Below are 19513 nucleotides of genomic sequence, written 5' to 3'. Positions count from 1 at the left end.
ACAGGGCAGGAGAAATCCACAAAGGTTGTCTTTAACTCAGAGGCATGACATTGTTAAGTTGAGAAGAGGAGATGTGAGAAGTGATGAAGAATGAAGAAATAAATGGCACCTCCTCTTCTTTGGATCTGTGGGTCTTCCAAAACCATCATTCAGCAGTGCTCAGCTTCCCTACCCACACTTTCAAGCTCTCTCCTATTAACCCACCCCCGCAGCTGCACTTCTATTCAGGCTCTGAAAATCAGCTGGTGCTCAGCCTGTTCATATCAAAGTTCACCAGTTACTCAGGGAACAGCCCTGGGGTTATCCTAGCCTCCAACACTGGCCCTCTCTACTCCTGAAAATATTGCAGTTTGAATTCATATTCAATACATCATCATTTTGCCTGCAGGCAGGATGATTTTCCTTGCTGAGGAGGAAAGTGTTTACAACAGTATATAATGATAAACATATAAAGCCATCATCAATCATTCATCAGTTACAATTACCATTTGCATCCATTTATCTAATCACAGTCTGCAGTAACTGCTGCACTTAAGCAGTTCAAAACCACTTTAAAGATGGAAATGTTGAGGATAACTACTACATAATTACCTTCACATTTTGTAGCACTCTGCTAACTCATATTTCTGTCCCTTTCAAGGTTTAATGTATATTAAATAAAGAGGAATTATTATTTACACACACCCCCACTCACCTACCTGCTCACACATACTGACTGTGACAGTGCAGGTGAGAAATGGCAGAACAGTCTCATAAACCCTATTTAACGTGCAACTTCAGCTGTCTCAAACATTCAGCCTCCTAGTCTGTCTCTGCTGCTACCTTAAATACTTTGAATTTCACATCTAACTATAAAAACACCAAAGACCTCTCTCTTTTCCCACCCCCCACCCTCCTTCTGCTCTGCAAGATCACTTGCCAGAAAATTATTTCTTATCTGCCCTGGATGTCAGCATTCATTTTCAGCCCTCCCTTCCTGTTTTCCTTTTTCAACCCCACTAATTTGAAGGTGCCAAACAGTGGGTCCTGTGCTATAGCTTAAAGATAACTTCCAATATGCAGAAGTGAGACAAAAGGGGACAGCTTGTTCTGCAGTGACTACAATCACTTAATTTGCTGTAGTACATAAATAATGGATTGCTGAGAGTGGAAGGAGTCTTTCTGTTTTAAAAAGCTATTATAGTATCTACTTTCTGCACCAAAATTTATGTCTGTCTGAAGAGCATGCTCAAGATCTGGGGGATTAAATTCAGCTTTCCCTGTGAAGCCAAGAGCCATGCAATCACACAATGTCTGCTCAAGTTTTCTCCACAGCATGTGCTTAGGTGACAACATGAGAGGACAGTCTCCCCTTCTCCCTCCCATTTAAACTCTTAACAGAGAGGACAATTGACAGTGCTTTACTGTACAGAATCACAGACTGCTAGGGGTTGGAAGGGACCCCTGGAGATTATGTAGCCTAACCCTCCTGCCAGAGCAGGTTCACCTACAGCAGGTTGCACAGGATGGTGTCTACATGCACTTTAAATGACTCCAGAGAAGGAGACTCTACCACCTTTCTGGACAGTGTGTTCCACTGCTCTGGCACCCTCAATGTAAAGAAGTTTCTCCTCATGTTTAAATGGAACTTCGTATGTGCAAGTTTGTGCCTGTTACCTCCTGTCCTGTCACTGGACACCGCTGGCTCCATCCTTCTGACACCTACCCTTTAAGTATTGACAAGCATTGGTAAGATTCACCCTTCAGACTTCTCTTCTCTAGGCTGAAAAGCCCCAAGTTCCTCAGCCTTTCTTCATAGGAGAGATGTTCTAGTCACCTTTGTAGCCCTTTACTGTACCCTCTCGGGCAGTTCCTTGTCCTTCTTGAACCTGAATTCACAACATGCCCAGCCTGTGTGCCCATAAGGCTACTGCAGCAGGTGATACTGGCTAGGACCGTTAGCTACAGTCACAGCACTTCTAGAAACTGTTGTATTAAAAAAAAACCACACCAGAAATTCAGGCTCCTAAGAGAAAGTTAGTAAGGTCTGCTGACCTGCAGACTTTGCAGATTACAACTGAGGTGGGTGAACACACAGACTACCTCCCATCTGAGTATTCTGAGTGACAGAATCTACTTGCCAAGCAGAAGCAGCAATTGAGAGAACAGGAACTGCACCCCAGGGCTCCTGAGCTCTCAATTATCATCCTGCAAAATCTGCAGGAATCCATTAAAACTTCTAATAACCTCTTTAGCCATGAATGTCAACTGTGCTCTAACAAAAAAGAAAGAAAACAACAAAAATCCAAGAAACCCCTTCCATACAATGTATGAAATGCAGGCTGCACATTCTGTAGATGGCACTGTATGTTCAACAATGATATTCTTCCCTTTCCAAAGCACAGCTTCTGAAGATAATAATCCCGATGCAGCCTCCAACACATACAGAACATGCACTTGTTTACAGTCAGGAATCAGACCGTGGTATTAACTTTCAACTCCAACTCCAGGAGTCATCTCCCAATTACATTTATCCCTATGGTAGGTGACTACCAGGCAGGACACAGAATCACAAAATCATAGAACGGTAGGGTTGGAAGGGACCTCTTGAAGATCAAGTCCAATCCCCTTGCCAAAGCAGGATCACCTAGGGCAGGTCACACAGGAACACATCCAAATGAGTCTGGAAAGTCTCTAGAGAAGACTCCACCCCCCCTCTGAGCAGTCTTCTCCAGGGCTCCAGCAACCTTACACTAAAGAAGTTTTCCCTCATGTTAAGGTGGAACTTGCTGTGTTCCAGTTTGTATCCATTGCCCCTTATCCTACCACAGGACACCATTATCCTACCACAGGACACCACTAGCACCTTCTTCTTGACACCTTTCATATATTTATAAATATTCAAAGATCTCTCAGTCTTCTCTTCTCCAGGCTAAACAGCTCCACATCTCTCAGCCTTTCCTTTTCCGACAGATGTTCCAGTCCCTTTACCATCCTCATAGTCTCTGCTGGATACTTTCTAGTATATCCCTGTCCCTCTTGAACTGGGGAGCCACTTTTTAGTATATCCCTGTCCCTCTTGAACTGGGGAGCCCCAAACTGGACCCAGTACTCCAGATGTGACTTTACTAGGACAGAGTAGAGGGGGAAGAGAACCTCTCTCAACCTACTGGCCACACTCCTAATGGACCCCAGAAGACAATTGGCCTCATTTGGTGCATTGTACAGACCCAGCATAGGAGACATTCCCTGCCCCAAAGAGTTAATGAGACAGAGTAGGAGAAGAGAGACAGTATATTTATGAGAGCTAATGATGTGTGTTCCAGCCCTACTGCTGGATCCCCAGCCTGGTGTGCTACCCACTGAGTCAGCAAGTGGTGTTGTGCCATGATGCCAGTTACATTTTTACATTTTTGAGGGTTTTTCCTCTGTGGCTTTGGTTTGTTTGGGGCTTTTTTGTTTGTTTAGGTTGAGGTTTTGCTGTTGTTGTTGGGGTTTTTTGTTAGTTTGTTTGTTTTTTATAATAGTGACTTCTGAAGGAGTGGTTGAAAATGGCATCAGGAGAGGTAGATCACAAAATTGGTAGAGAAATTCAGGAAACACAGGTGCAAACCCCAGACTGACATGCATCTAGGGAATCATTACCCCAGGAAGGTAGAGAATGGCATGAAAGATGAATTTCACAATGTGTAAAACTCTTCTGAGGCGCTTTCAGCTGGGGCACTAAAGTAACTGTGGAAGTATTAAATGGAACGCAAGCTAATCTAATGATTTACTGACAACAATGTTTACTTGAGATATTTGGGATGTAAAACTATTCACCAGCAGGAAAGCTCCCAAAAATGCAAGAGAAGTTTTAAATGGCTCAGGTTCATTGCCGAGCTGTGCCAACATAAACACACAGGGTGACAAAAGGCAGCAGGAAAGAAAAAGTGTCAGGCACAAGCCCTGAAGAGCCAACCAGTGTTCCTACTGTAGATTGCAAATGAGCAATATAAATCTCCACATCAGCTCACAACAGAAAGCTGTTTTTCAGAATACTGCCAGCATGCGTTGATTTGCACTTGCCAAAACCCCCAGTTCGCAGGGTTTTGGAATATTAAAAAGGTAAACACAGCAACTCCTCATGTTAAAAAAAACAACAAACAAAACACAACAAACCAACCCCAAAACCCAAAAAAGAAATGGCAATTATTCTAGTAGAATCAAGATTTATGTGGATGTATTCCACACATTCCAGCCTATGCAGAAAATTTTCCCAGTTCCCTAGAGAGCGTCCCGCATTGGCTGCATACACGGTTTTACTGGGGACTGAACATCTTCCTTTCCATATGGCTGACAAAGCCACAAAACTGTGGCATAATTCTATCACCATAAAAAAACCAGAACAACCTACAAACCAAACCAAAACCACAAACTAAACAAAGGAATTCAAACCCACTGTGGTTGACTCAGTCTAACCAGAGTGGTTTGTTCTCTTACAGCTGTGCAGACATGTACCATATTTTAGTGCTTTTGGCTGTTTCAGTGATTTTTTTTTTTAATGGTTTAACAATTCTGGTAGGTATCCAGAATCCTCACATGAAAAGTTTACTTGATGCAGGGACCTGACAGCTGTACGAGTAGGAAAACACATCTGTTGAACTACAGGTAAAGAAGCCAGATGTGAGAAATACTTGAAAGCCATTCGTCTTCCCATGTCTTCGTATTGTGCCCAGACATTCAACAGTCAAATCAGGAGAAATTCATGTAAATCACTACAGCCAACCAGCAATATATAACAAATGTGCAGAGCTAGAGAAGGGAGCTTTATAGAATTGGTGAGTGAGAAGAGATATTTGAATAGGATCCAGCACTGACAGCTAGCCCTGGAGACTGAGATTAAAGTCACTACCACCTTATTTTACATACAGAAAAGCCATTTCAGGCAGTTTTGAAGGTTATATCTCCCACTGCAGAGTTGGACTTGTAGTAAGTCCTTTTGCACATGTCTAACTTTACCCACTGAATAATCCCTTTGTATCTCACTGAACTAGATGCATGTATGAAAATACAGGGATGTTCAAGGCGTCTGATGAGTCAGGGCATAAGTTATCCTCATTGAGTGGCAAGGTGGGACAGAGACACCTCCAGATTAGCATACTAATATTAAATTCAATGTAAAATCCTGCCACCAGTTCCTCCAGCTCAATATTAAGCTCTAATGTTTCCATAAAACATGAATCCTTCAACCAGCTAGGGGAGGTTTAGACTCGAGGTGAGGAGGAAGTTCTTCACTGAGCGAGTCATTTGTCATTGGAATGGGCTGCCCAGGGAGCTGGTGAAGTCACCGTCCCTGGAGGCGTTCAAGAGGAGATTGGACGTGGCACTTGGTGCCATGGTCTAGTCATGGGGTCTGTGTTGATAAGTTGGACTTGATGATCCTCGAGGTCATTTCCAACCTTAGTTATACTGTGATACTGTGAACCTACACTGGATACACAGACCACAGGATGGCAAGGGGTGTTTCGCAATCATTACTTGGGGATAAACTTGGAAGAGGCACTTTATTTCTGTGTACCAAAGCTGTTCATAAATTGCAGAGGTCAACTGAAGCTTATTTTGTTAAAGCCTCTTAAATCATATAATAAGTCATCTCCATGTTGGACAAACTTGACCCAGCTTACATGAGTTTTAGGTAAAATACTTTAAATTGAAGCTATTCTACCCATTAGAGAACAAAAGCATGAAATAGAAAGAAGGCAAGGGATAATTAATTAGGTTTTGAGGGGGACAAAGGGTTGGCTAAATTTATTGGGATGACAATTACCTGAAAGGCGGTTGTTGCAAAATGGGGATTGGTCTCTTCTCCTAGTAACAAGTGACAGAAGAGGAAATAGCTTCAAGTTGCACTGTTGGAGGTTTAAATTGGATATTAGGAGAAACTTCTTCACTGAAAGGGTTCTCAAAGATTGGAACAGGCTCCCAAGGGAAGTGGTTAAATCCCCATCCCTGGAAGTGTTTAAAAGAGGCAGAGATGTGGTGCTGAGGGACACGGTTTCGCAGCAGCCTTCGTAGACTTAGATGATGGTTGGACTGAATGATCTTAAAGGGGTTTTCCAACCCAAATCATTCTATCATGCTAGGAAAACTGAGGTTTGACATGCAAAGTGAATGGGAAACTGACCATGCTTCAGACTAGACCCAACAGACTACCTACAGCTTCAAATCACAGAAGTGTTATTAAATGATAATTGGAACTGTAACACCTCAATGTTTATGCTATCATCAATCAATTTTAAAATGCACTAACGAAATACCCTGAACAACACTGACTCATTCACAACACAGCTTTTTATTCTCCATTGACTTTTAAATGCATAAACCAGAGCCATGATCTCACAGCTCTCTAGAATTGTGGCTTGCTTATTTTTTTTTCTTCTTTTACTGTACCAGTGCTTCCTGAAATGGATAAAACCCCTGACATTTTTCTTCATAACTCGCTTTTTTTCTCCCTGGTTTGTTTTCATGAGCAAAACAAACTCTATCTTTCTCTCCAACTCCTCTGCTTTAAATCAAGAAGCAAGCTCCTGATGAGTGTTCATGCAGCTGATTAGAAAATTGTCTTATAAACAGCATCATTAAGTGGGATGCCAATCAGTGGTGATACAGTGGTATTGCTGGTGCCTGTGTAAATTATAGTTATGCCCTACGCTTGGAAAACCTAAATGTACAATTCAGAGATTTCTTATTGGCAATTAGATCATAAATGCTGTGTTCTAATGCTTAGCAGCAGGAGAATGTATTTATCTCATACAGAAAACAGAAACTAAAACCCAGTTCTAATTGGAGCAGACTTTCTGAAGAAGCTGTTAGAAAGGAATCCCCAGCACTGGAGGCTTATAGAAGAGGAACCTTTTATTAGGTTTTCCAGGAGTGATGCCATAGGAAAACTATATGGATTCTAAGGTCTCCTGACATCCATTCCACCCCCATTTATTTGGATTTGCTGTTTGTCTTTTGACATGTATCACCACCCACTTAAATTCACTAAAAATATTTGCACTTGTTTGAAAGGTTTCATTGGTTTTGTCAGTATCCTATTAAATAAATGGAAAGGCTTCTAAATGCAGGTAACAGGAAATTCAGCTAACACACACCCAGACTTGTACTGATACAGTGTGAAATGCTGCATACCTGTTAATAGTAAACAGACCCACAGTTACTCAGACATAACACACAAGGAAGATGACTCTTAAGAATTGCTAAGGCTGCAGTGTCATGGATTTGAGAGCCATGGAATTAAAGCTTTAATTCAGGTTCCTTAGACTTCATCCTTAAACTATCAAGTTGTGCTAAACAAGCAGGCCAGAATCTTTCAGTAACTAGGATTCTCTCAGCTGACACAGTTTGAGCCCTGATTCATCACAGAGCTTTATACCATTGCTCTCATATTCTTCATCTCAGCATTCATATCTTTGCATATCTTACAGAATCACAGAATAATAGGATTGTTTTGCTTGGAAAATACCTTGAAGACCATCAAGTCCAACCATCAACCTAACACCACCATGGCCATTAAATAATGTCCCAAAGTGCCATGTCCACACATTTCTTGAACATCTCCAGGGATGGTGATTCCACCACCTCCCTGCGCAGCCTGTTTCAATGCCTGACTACTCTTGCAGTGAAGAAATTTTTCCTGATCTCCAAACTACACCTTCCCTGGCACAGTTTGAGGGCATTTCCTCTGATTCTAGCACCTGATACTAGGGAGAAGAGACCAATACCCCACTCACTCCAACTTCCTTTCAGGGAGTTGTAGAGAATAATGGGGGCTCCTCTCAGCCTCCTCCTCTCCAGACCAAACAATTCTGTCTTGATGCTCTCTGCCCATTCTTCTTCCCAAAGCATGTTTCTAACTCCAAATGAGATCTCACACACTAGATTTGCCACTCACTCTTTTTATCTTCCCCTTCCTGTTGTTTCCCTGACCCCTTCCTATGTATTCACTATCCAAAAGAATGCAACGGCTGCTTTTACCTCAAGACACACATTCATCTATCCAAAATAAGTATTTTCCAACTCACCTGAAAGCAACAGATTTGCTTAGAGGTCTGTGATTGGTATGTGTGTCTGAAATTAATAGATTCAGAGGAATGCTCACTCTATTCAGTTGTTACCGGCATATCAGGACACATAAGCACACTGTAAACAACTCACAGCCAAAGCACAGCTCTTTAGAAGCATACAATAAAAACCAGTGACGACATCCCCCCAAAATTCTGCTTCTCCACAACTTCATATAGCAGCAAGGAAAAGAAAATTACTTCTTTCCCACAAACACCTAGAGGCCAAAACTGGGAGAGCACAAGGGCTCCTCAGCCACAATGTGCAAAGTGTTGACAAAAGGAGCAGTGAATGAAGAATTGAGATGCTGTAGAGGGAATAGCCAGAACTCTTTGCCATTAAGGTACAGGAATAGATCACCACAGAGGAAATAATTTCCCTCAGTGTCATGGTTTTTGGGAGAAGAGATCAATCACATGCACTGGTAGGTACTAAAAAAATAAGCAGAACTAAAAGATCTGCAAAGAAATTGGAAAGGAGGAGTCAGTACTTCATGGTAATGCCTAGCCTCTTGAACAGCTCCCCCCCCAAACAGCACCCTTCTTCATTAACTGAGTCACCACACACATATGCAGCTCATTTTTTAACTCTGGGAGACTCTAGCCAGATGTGATTGATTTGTCCTCCTCCCAGTCCTTGCCCTTTCGTGGTTCTGCAGAGACGCTGGGAACTGGCAATAACTCACCACATGCCTCAGAGAGCTTTCTTGTTTTTGGAAACCTCTTGGCAGCATGACATTTACATTTATTATGGCTGATTCTGGGCATTTAAATATGAAAACAATTGAAGTATATTTGCAAGGGATATGACAAACGAGCCTTTGTACTCTGGCCAATTTGTCACTGATTTCATTCAAGTACACCATTATGTTTCAACTTTGCCTCTGCCACTGTCTAAATGAGTTGATTTCCCAGTATCCATATGGGCAGGTTGACTGATGAGAACGCCTTTAGGGTTAAATGTCTTTAGTATAAAATCAAAGGTCTCTTTCCTGGACGAATTCTGCAACCATACTCACTGATGGAAATTCAGAGCCACCACTGAAACCCACAGAATTACTCTGGAACCCCACCAGTCTAAATGGTGTCACTCTGGCTCTCTGCAGATCCCTCTTCCCCAGAAAGGTGCTTGCATCTTCACAACTCATATCCTTCAGTACCAAACTCTTACTTCTGACTTTAATGCAGCTTTAGTATTCTCACCCATCTACTGCCACCAGAAAAGGGAGGGCTGTCTGTACCAAAGCTGGGCTGAAGCAGAGCACCTATTTCCTCATACCTTCAGGTTACATTTCTATTAGAAGACAGAGACTGAATTAACATTGAAGATACAATGGAAAGAACAGCATTTTGCTCTCTTGACAACCCTCTCACCTCTACATGAATAAAGAAGTTAGTTTCCATAACTGCAATGTGCCATAGCAATGTAGCTAGACATAAAGAAGTTCTTCCTGTTTACTTCAGGAAGGTATTACTTGCGTTGTAGAGAGCCACCTGCTCTGTGCATAGATGGGTGCAGAGGAGGGCCACAAAAGTCATTAGAGGGCTGGAACATCTCTTCTACAAAGGCTGGGAGTTGGGGCTGAGAGCCTGGAGAAGAGAAGGCTCCAGAGAGAAGGCTTCCAGTATCTGAAGGGGACCTACAAGAAAGCTGGGGAGGAATGGTTTACAAGGGCACATAGCCATAAGATGAGAGCAGGGTAGATTTAGATTGGAAATTAGGAGGAAGTTCTTCACAAAGAGGTAATGAAATACTGGAACAGTCTACACAGGGAGGTGGTAGAGGCACCATTCCTGGAGAAATTCAAACTCTAACTTGATGGGACCCTGAGCAACCTGACCTACTTGGGGATGTTCCTGCTCACTGCAGTGGGGGGTTGGACAAGATGACCTTTGAGGGTCTTTCCAGCCTGACGCATTCTATGATTCCATGTGCTGAAGAAGTCTCTCTGAAATTTTTTTACCTTACCCCTTTCTGGCAATTACTGCCTATCACTTTTGTATGGAAGGATCATCTGCACACTCCCTATGTCCCATTAAAGACAACCATTCAGGGGAGCTAAACTTACCACTGGAAGTGGTTTGTGCTGTTTCAGAGCTAAGGTACTCACATGAATCTTTTCAAAAGTGGAGCCGTACAGCAGCAATGTTGCCCTAACAATGTGATCTGGAAGACCCTATCTGTTTCTCACGTTAAAGCAGCCTTTCCAAATATTGCCAGGAGCCTGCTACCTTGCTAAAGAGCAGCTGGAATCAAATATCCCTCCCACTAATTGCAAGCATTCACTGAAATATGTGGAAATGGGCTGAAGGTATGACTTCAAATCCCTATTTGAAGACCATTCACCAAGTTTGTCTGCAGTTTTCAAGGTGCTGTTGAGTTAAAAACACAAGCAGAGCTCTAGAGGCTCAGCACAACTGAGCTCACCCCTTTAATATATGCCAAATGGTCTTTTTGGTTCAAAATCATGCAACCCTAAGCAATGCCCTCATTGTTGCTTTTGCTGACTTGCAGTAAACCAGTGGGATGCCAGGCTGCCACCATCAGAACATCTGCTTTATTGGAAGAGTATTTCAGTATGCCTTGTAATAAATGATATAACCCCGGAAGGCAGACAGCAGCACTCCTGCAGGCAAACAGCTCACAAAAGGTCAAAACCACCTGAAGCTTTAGGAGCAGCAATATAATTTCTGTCACCCTGCCCTACCCAGAGTCTTACAGCTGTAATGGATATGGTAAAGAGAAATAATACATAACTGAAGCTCTGAAGATATATCCTGGCTGATGGACTGGGAGGCTATCAGTGGAGAACATGAGAAGGGAAGGAAGGAGTGGAAAGCAGCAGAGGGGAGAATCCCACTGTGAAGCTTTTTACTCTTTCACTGAAAAAAGAGCTAATCCTGGGAGTGCTGCTTAGTCTGCCTCAGAATGAACTGGGGCAGCAAAACCTGCCATATGAACTATTTCAGGTATGAAACAGGTCACAGAGTGGTTATACAAACAGCTTCACTAGCACAGATACCCATCCAGCTTAATTTACAGCCTTACCCAGAATATTTCCTCACTCTCTCACTTTAGTAGATTTATTTTTTAAAGGAGTTATATTTTTCTCTTGTGTTTCAGGCTGTGAGTTCCCCCAAAATGAAGCCCCACTGCTTTTGTAATCTTTTTGTTCCATTCACAATGCAAAAACATTGAGGAAAAAAATTTTGTACTGTGAGGGTGACAGAACACTGGAACAGGCTGCCCAGGGGGGTTGTGGAGTCTCCCTCTCCAGAGATATTCAAAACCCTCCACACAGGAGATTCCTGTGTGAGATCTAGTAGAGATGATCCTGCTGTGGCAGGGGGCTTGGACTAGATGATCTTTTGAGGTCCCTTCCAGCCCTTAACATTCTGTGATTTTGTGATCAGCAAAAGCCCAACGAAGTCAAGTGGTGAACAGGGGAAATATTTCTATTTTATTAACAATGTAAACAACGTCAAAAAAAAAAATTGGGATCCTGCTGGGATATCAGCAGCCAGTGGATGCTCTGTTGCTACATTTAGAGAGGTCTTGCTCCTATTGTTACTGCTTCTGCCTGCTGAAGTGAAATGACAGTGTGCATTTCTGAATGACAGCAGTTTACAGCCATTTAGCTTCCTGCCTAAAGAAGCACATTTGCATGAAAATTATGTGGAAAGCACAAAGCACAATTGCATACACACAGAGATTTTAGACATATCTATATGCCATACACCTTGAATACTGGGCTCAGTTTTGGGGCCCTCACTACGAGAAAGACATTGAGATGCTGGAACATGTCCAGAGAAGAGCAATGAAGCTGGTGAAGAGTCTGGACAACCCTGCTAGTCTTGTGAGGAGCAGCTGAGGGAAATGGGATTGTTTAGTTTGGAGAAAAGGAGGCAGAGGGGAGACCTCACTGATCTCTACAGCTTCTTGAAAGAAGGTTAGAGAGAGGTGGGGGTTGGTCTCTTATCCTAATATCAGGTGATAGAACAAGTGGCCTTTCATTGTGCCAGGGCAGGTCCAGATGGGATATCAGGAAAAAATTCTTCACTGAAAGAGTGGTCAGTCATTGGAACAGGCTGCCCAGGAAGGTGGTGAAGTCACCATCCCTGGAGGTGCTCGAGAACCATGGACATGGCACTTCAGGACATGGTTTAATGGTCATGGTGGCGTTGGGCTGGCAGCTGGACTGGATCTTAGAGTTTTTTTCTATTTAAAGCAGTTCTATGATTTTCAGTTCAGGTATGACATACAGCACACCAAAGGCCATCAGGATGAAGAGTAAATGAGTTGGCAAGATTCTTTTCTACAGTAATTTCCCAGAAAAGGAACCATTTCTTAGGAGTGCTTACCATTACCCTCCAGCTTCTTCTCTGATGAGTAGCACAGCTGATTCATACTTTCATTCTTATTTACCTTCCATGAAAGCACCACTGAGAACCTAATGAAGAATGCTGGGTAGTTCTGGCATTATTGGATTTTTCATTATTTATTTATTAGACATGAGAGCTGTTATCAGCAAGCAGCCAGGTGAGTCAAATCAGATAAAGCATTATCTGATTCCTGTGCTGTAAATCAGATTTTAATAGAGAAAAAAAAGTCTGTATCCCTTTGGGAGTAAAAAGACTATGTTTATAATGTGTTCTGAATGTGCACTACACAAGAGCAAGTACAAACAAAAGAAAAAAATTTCCCTAATCAATTTTCCACTTTCTTCTCCAAGTTTTTTCACCCAGAAGATGAGAACTGAAATAAATGAAACTTGTTTGTGCTGAGTGCTAGCAAATAACTGAGGTGAGCATGCCTAAAAGCATACACACATGCTGAATCCTCACACTGACACAAAAAGTACTGAATTCTGCAACTTTTTATTTCCTCAAGAAAAGTTTTCTACACAGACAAATGTCCCTGTTCTAGATCAAATGCACCTTCTCCCACTTGAAAATAAGAACAAGATCTATTAATTCAGACCTGAGAGACAGTATACAGGAAACAGTTCAGGGGATGTAAGGTAGCTTTAATAATCTGTAGCACATCATTATTTGTCTGTTGTAACTCTATGGCTTCTAACCAGGAGTTTAGGCTCTCATAGCTTCCCCTCCCTGGAGGGCAATGATTAAAGGTGGCAATGTATCATGACCTCAACAAATGTTCTATTTAAACAGCACAAGGACTCCCAAATGGAAAGCACGTTTCTGCCTGTGATATCTAAGATTTAAAACCTATTTCTCTTCTTTTTAAAAATACCCACAACATTACTTCTAAACAAAATAATGGCCTAGCAGGGTTGAATATGGCGTTCCCGCTTCAAACACGCACTGGTGAGGCTGGTGTAAATGTGTGGTTATAGAGTCACATCCAACCCACCATCCCCGAGGAGCCCAACTTACTGAGGTTCCACTTGAGGCCTGTCGTGGTCACATTCTCACAGGAGTTCCCAACGGGGATGAGGCCACACCAGTTGCCTTCCAGTCCTGTGTCCACGTGCAGTTTGTGCTTGCCCTGCAAGACAGAAGGGCCTCTGGAGTAAGTTCTTGCCAGGGAGCCAAGTGGCATTTGCCAACAGAACTTGCAAATACAACAGAAAGTACTTGAAGCTGGGCCAGAAAGTCCCCCAAAGGCTTTAGGACTGTTTGCCTACAGGAACTACACAATCACAGAATGTCAGGTTGGAAGGGACCCCCCCAAGGATCCAATCTTCCTAGGTGATAGTGTAGTCGAAATGCGATGCCCAGCACCCTGTGAAGCTGAATCTTAAAACTGTCCAATGTAGGGGAACCCACTGCTTCCCTGGGGAGATGATTCCAGTATCTGCTTGTTCTTATGGTGAAACTTTTTCCTGGAGTCCAATGGGAATCTCCCCAGAAGTATTTTCTTCTTCATTTTCTTCTTCAGTATTCCTAAGGTTGGAAGAGACCTCAAAGATCATCGAGTCCAACCTGTCGCCACAGACCTCATGACTAGAGTAGGGAGGACACTACTGCCCACTGCAGGCTTGAACTCACGACCTTCCCATTAAGAGTCTGATGCACTAACTTGTACCCATCATCCCTTGTCTTTCCCATGGGACTCCTTGTAAAAAGGAAGTCTCCATCCTCCTGGTAACCACCCTTTACACAGTGGCAAATGTTATTAAGGTCTCCCCTAAGCCTTCTCTTCTCAAGGCTGAGCAAACCCATCTCTCTCTTTGGCCACTGGAATGGGCTGCCCAGGGAGGTGGTGGAGTCACCATCACTGGAGGTGTTTAGGAAGAGACTGGATGGGGTGCTTGGTGCCATGGTTTAGTTGATTAGATGGTGCTGGATGATAGGTTGGACTTGATGATCTCGAAGGTCTTTTCCAACCTGGTTAATTCTATTCTATTCTCTCAGCCTTTCCTCATATAGCAGGTTGTTGATATTTACAGAAAATGACATGCTTAGGCACCAGACCCAAGGGCTTTCAAAAAGTTTGTTCCTGACACACTGCACAACTGAACATTAGAGTTCTGGCACAATTTCTAAGCTTTTTTTTCTAAACTTAAACTTTTATGAAAATTAGCTACAAAGAAACCCAGGAAATGCAAAACAGTAACAATATCAGTGAAGAAATTACCCTCTGGTCTCTTCTACACAGGTAATTTATTCTTTCAATCAAATACATATTTCTGTTCATTAAGCTACCAAAACAAGTTTCTCAGAGACCTGATGAGTACTCAGTCAGTACTTTAAGCAAGAAAACAAGTTTTTATACCAAACCAAAAAAGAACAGCTTAATCTCAAAACTCAGGTAAACATCCCAAGCAACAAAAATACACTCCTCAAAAGAAAATTCATGACAAAGTATTTCAGCCTTTTTTCCTTATGCCCTGAGCTCTCAGATGCTCATTCCAAAAGCCCTTGCATGGCAGGGATGTTGGAATAGATGACCTCTAAGGTCCGTTCAAACCTAAGCCATTCTATGATTCTATAAACTCACTGCTTAGAAAGTCAAAACTGGAAGTGAAATATCTTAGTGCTGAGATGTTGTCTGAGGCATTCGACAGCTTCTCCTGTTAATGCCAAATGCATTATGGAGAAACAACTTCAATACATGTCATGCTCTCAGTTAACAAATGAACCTTGGAAAAGCTGTCAATTAGGGACTATCAGACTGCATAGCTTAGGCCTGTTACATTGTTTGCAGAGCAATAAGAAAACCAATCCAGTATCATCTATCCTCTCAGGGTGTCCAGCTTCATGTGGCGAGGAGTCATGTACTTTGATAGGGGTTGTGAATGCTTGCCTGCCAGATACAGAGGTGTGACAAATTCAGGCTTGATAACTTCTTAGCTATGCAATATGCCATGCAACTTCCCTGGCAGTGCAGAGGGAAGAGGGAAAGGCAGACATGAGGTACAAGCACAAGCCCTCTTGTTATGTGAATGCAGATATTATCTGTAATGAAGATAATGAAAAAGAAGAAAATGAAAGGGTGAGACTGCCTGTGCCAAATGAGAGTAGAGAGAATCATAGACCGGTTTGGGTTGGAAGGGATTGTCAAAATCATCTAGTTCCAGCACCTCTGCCATGGGCAGGGACACCTCCCACTAGACCAGGTTGCTCAAGGCCTCATCCAACCTGACCTTGAACACATCCATGAAGAGGGCATCCACAGCTTCTCTGGGCAACCTCTTCCAGTGTCTCACCACCCTCACTGTAAAGAATTTCATGAAAGAATCTCCCCAAATACTGCTGCTCAGAGCTACTTGAGAAGAGGAGCAAACTCAGTACATTTATTAATAGTAAAGTAATATGAAAAAGAGAAGGTAAAAGTAACTGGCCTAACAGAGAACCTGATTAAGTCCTGCATTCCCAAATAACTGTGTCCATCTGCTAATAGGTTTGCATTTCCTGACTTCATGACATTCTAGTCCAGCTCACAGATTGGGATTCAGTTCAGTAGGAATTTATGCAGAAAGCTGTCATTCTGTTCATGCAATAAATGTTCAAAACAATAGATGCCATTACCAGAGGTTCACCAACATCCAGGAGCTAATCAGGAGTCTTCTAATGTCTGATACTTCCCTAAAGTCCCAGCTCACATATCCCTGTGAGAGTCTCCACTTTCTTCCCTACAAGGACATTTTCTAGCCATCCTTTAGGAGAAATTTCAGACTAGGAGCCCAAAGATCTAAAACCAAAGCAGCAAGTAAACAGGAATTGAAATATTAACATGCAGACTATTTGTAAAAAAACCCCTCTCAAATGCTAAGGCAAAATCTTGTCTTAGGGATTGGTTCACCAATATTACAGTTTTAAAGCCTTTTCTTTAAACAAATCATTAAGGCACCTTGAAATTATTTGGGATAGCAAAGACAAAAAATGGGAAATAATTGGGGAAAAACACCTAACAAACAAAACCCCCACCAACAACTCACTTATTTTTGCCAGTAGAGACAATATAGCCAATGGATTTGTAAAATAAGGCTCAAAATTCAAAGCATGTTGAGTCTGCCATGGGGGAACTCAGGTAGCCAAACTTGTCTTCAAATTTTCGAGTACAGCTCTTGCAACCAAGTAAGAAGGTACTGCACTTTGCAGGAGGAAGGCTCAGAGCTTGTAATTTGCAAATCCAAGTAATAACTTGTTCTATTTAAGTCTCTGTGATTAAGGGAACAGTTATATACTGCCACTGAAAATATGAAACTGTTTTCAGTTTTTGCAGGACTCAGGGTTCCCAAATTCCAGGATTAAAAAGAAAACCAAAGTTTGACTAAACAAATCCCTACTTCTTGGATGGTGTTTTTTCTGTCTCTGTAGGAGGTAACTGAAATATTTTCACATTTAATTTAAGAATCAAATATTACCATGTTTGAGTGATACTGGTGATAAAATAACAACAAATAATACAGCTGCATTGATTTTTATCTTATTAAGTCAGTTTTGAAAAACATTGATCAATCTTCAGCATTGATTTTCCACACCCCCACCCCTTCATCTTGGCTCTGATGCTGGGAAGTAAGATCAATTTTTAAGCTCAAGCAATAAGAAGAAAATGTCAGAAAGTATTTTTAAGAATGCTTCATCCATATAGGTTAAGCTTTTCCTTTTGATGCTAATGTCTTGTGTTATAAGACAGCATTTTATCAGTAGTGGCTAAATATCCACCTGCTCCAGCGCTGGTTTTGCTGAGGTAAGATTTGAAGACACAGTTCTCTGTTGCATCTCCTAACTAGAACAGAAGTCTGGCTGACAGGGACTCGTACACCTAACTCTACTCAAGGCTGTAGGATGCAAAAATCTTAATCAACAACCTGTGAGCTAAAAAGCATATGAACAACATCAAGATAAACGCTGATAGCTTCCATGCGTGCATAGAAACCCTACAGGCATTTCATAAAGATATAGAGAAAATTACTTCTCCAAGTGCCTTCCAGGCCAACTTGAATAAATGTATTGCAATAAATGTAGACTCTGAAACAGACATCAACTGACAAGACGTTACGAAAGAGAGAGAGAATGGGGACTGATCTTCAGTACTGCATTCTGAAGGTGTCTGAAGGAGGGAAGCCTGGAAGCTGGTAGGTTGAAACTGGACACAAAAGGAGAGGCAGAAAGCCAGTTAAGATGCTGGGGAAGAATAAGGAGTTTAAATAAAGTTTCTAAAAGGCAAATGAAGAAAGAGAGAAATAGATCTTGGAAACTGCTGAAGGACTAGGATATGTGAAAGGTGACAGAAAGAAAAGGAATGAGTTACAGGATTAGAGGACAAAGCAACCTTACTGTAATGTTCAGACTGCCCTGATTGTCCAGTATAAATAAATCTACTGAGTAACTTAACTCCTAGAATTCACTGCTTTTCCAAATGGTATACTTCCACCTGTGCCTGCTGTGACTACAGATAAACAGGATTTCTTGAGATCTGGCCAACTGCTGTGATACCTCCTCCTCTAGCTAGGGTCTTGTTTTTCACAATCTTTTGCTAAACCACTTTTTTCTATCAGAGCCGTTTCAATAATGGCTCCATAGATGGCAGCACACACTTGAAAACAACAGCAGCAGCAGCAAAAAAACTAAATACAGATGTCACAGTGCTACCCAGGGAAAAGGCAAAACCCACAATCTGTTTTAGTACATAAACATCTGGGTGCAGAAAATGGTATACAGACAAAAGACTCAAGGAATGAGTGGAAATCAACATGATCAAAGACTGCAGCAGAGAGGAGGAGGAAAGGAATAAAAGGATGAAACCAAGCTGAGAACATTTATGCTCAAAATCAAATATCATGATTGGCAATAAAGCAAAAACAAAGTTCCAGAAATATTTCTACTAATAGTTAGCTGTGCAAGAGCGTGACTTAACAATAACAAAAGCTTTTAGGCTGAGATTCTGAGCATGATAAATACAGCCAATTTTTCTAAAAGGATGTGTTTAAGAGCAGCTATTTTGTTATAACCCTAAAATATCATCAATTGTCTTTTCAGATAAACACACATAGTGCCAAGTTGTTATTACATGAGTGCTAGTCAAAGAGTGTTATCTGAGCCAACCAGGCTTTTTGTTGCTGTTGAAAAGGATCCATAGCTCCAGCAAACACTGAGAAGTCTAAAAGCTCTTGTACATTGTATCAATGACTGCTTAAACTCACACAGAAAATCCAGAAAATGCATGGTTCTTCAAAACAATAGTCAGAACTGTTAGGCCCAATCCTGCCAAACCTACACTGAAATGGATAGGCTGCAGGTTATCAGTTATTACATATATCAGGGGGTTGGACTTGATGATCTCCAGAGGTCCCTTCTGCCCCCTACCACCCTGTGATTTGGAAGACAGAGCCCCACCAAGCCGACCCTTCAAGAGAAGCATTTCATAAAATGACAACTCTACAGCAAATAAAATCCCAGGCAGTAAAGACAGAACAAATTACAATCATTATTAGACCAAATTAATGGACACATCTGCTCCAAACCAATTTATGACAAGGGTACAGAAAGAAACCTCTGTGGAGGTAAGTGCCACCAAACCAAAAAATATTTACTGTATCCTGGTTGCTACTGCATCTCTAACGTACAAATTATCCCTGAGTGACTGATCCCTGAGTTTCACACATTCACACATGGACTTTTTCTACAAAACTCCTGAGAGTACACTTCTCATGTAATATCTATGACAGGTTTTACTGAGCACAGTAGGTGCATCCCTTGTTTGCCTATCACCTCTTGCAGCACAAGCAGGTAAAAAAGGTCTCTACCTTCTGCAGTCAAGCTGATGTGACTGACAAGAAAACAATAATCATAGGTGCAAAAAAGAAGAAGGAAAAAACCCAAACCCAACCAGAGAAAAAACTACTTCTCTCTGGAGGCTGCATGCAGATAAAGGAGCCAGCAGTGTAGGCACTGCTAATGTGCACACAAACAAAGTGATGAAAACACAGAATGAAGCACATTGGATACCT

General features: G+C 41.9%; 1 protein-coding gene across 2 annotated transcripts in view; it reads right to left on the bottom strand.

The window, feature by feature from the left end:
* The window catches only part of TPK1 (thiamin pyrophosphokinase 1), a 364520-nt gene that overhangs the window by 58616 nt on the left and 286391 nt on the right, over positions 1-19513 (bottom strand). For both annotated transcript variants that reach the window (XM_068152550.1, XM_068152551.1), the window contains one exon: positions 13488-13599. In XM_068152550.1, the coding sequence (XP_068008651.1) occupies positions 13488-13599 (112 nt within the window). The remainder of the gene's footprint in view (positions 1-13487; positions 13600-19513) is intronic.

The sequence above is a fragment of the Melanerpes formicivorus genome, unplaced genomic scaffold, assembly GCF_026170545.1.
Source record: "Melanerpes formicivorus ecotype bairdi unplaced genomic scaffold, bMelFor1.0.p_v2 SCAF_24, whole genome shotgun sequence".
Taxonomy (NCBI): Eukaryota; Metazoa; Chordata; class Aves; order Piciformes; family Picidae; genus Melanerpes; species Melanerpes formicivorus.
Note: the sequence above shows the minus strand (reverse complement) of the source record. Positions and strands in the feature narration are given on the sequence as shown.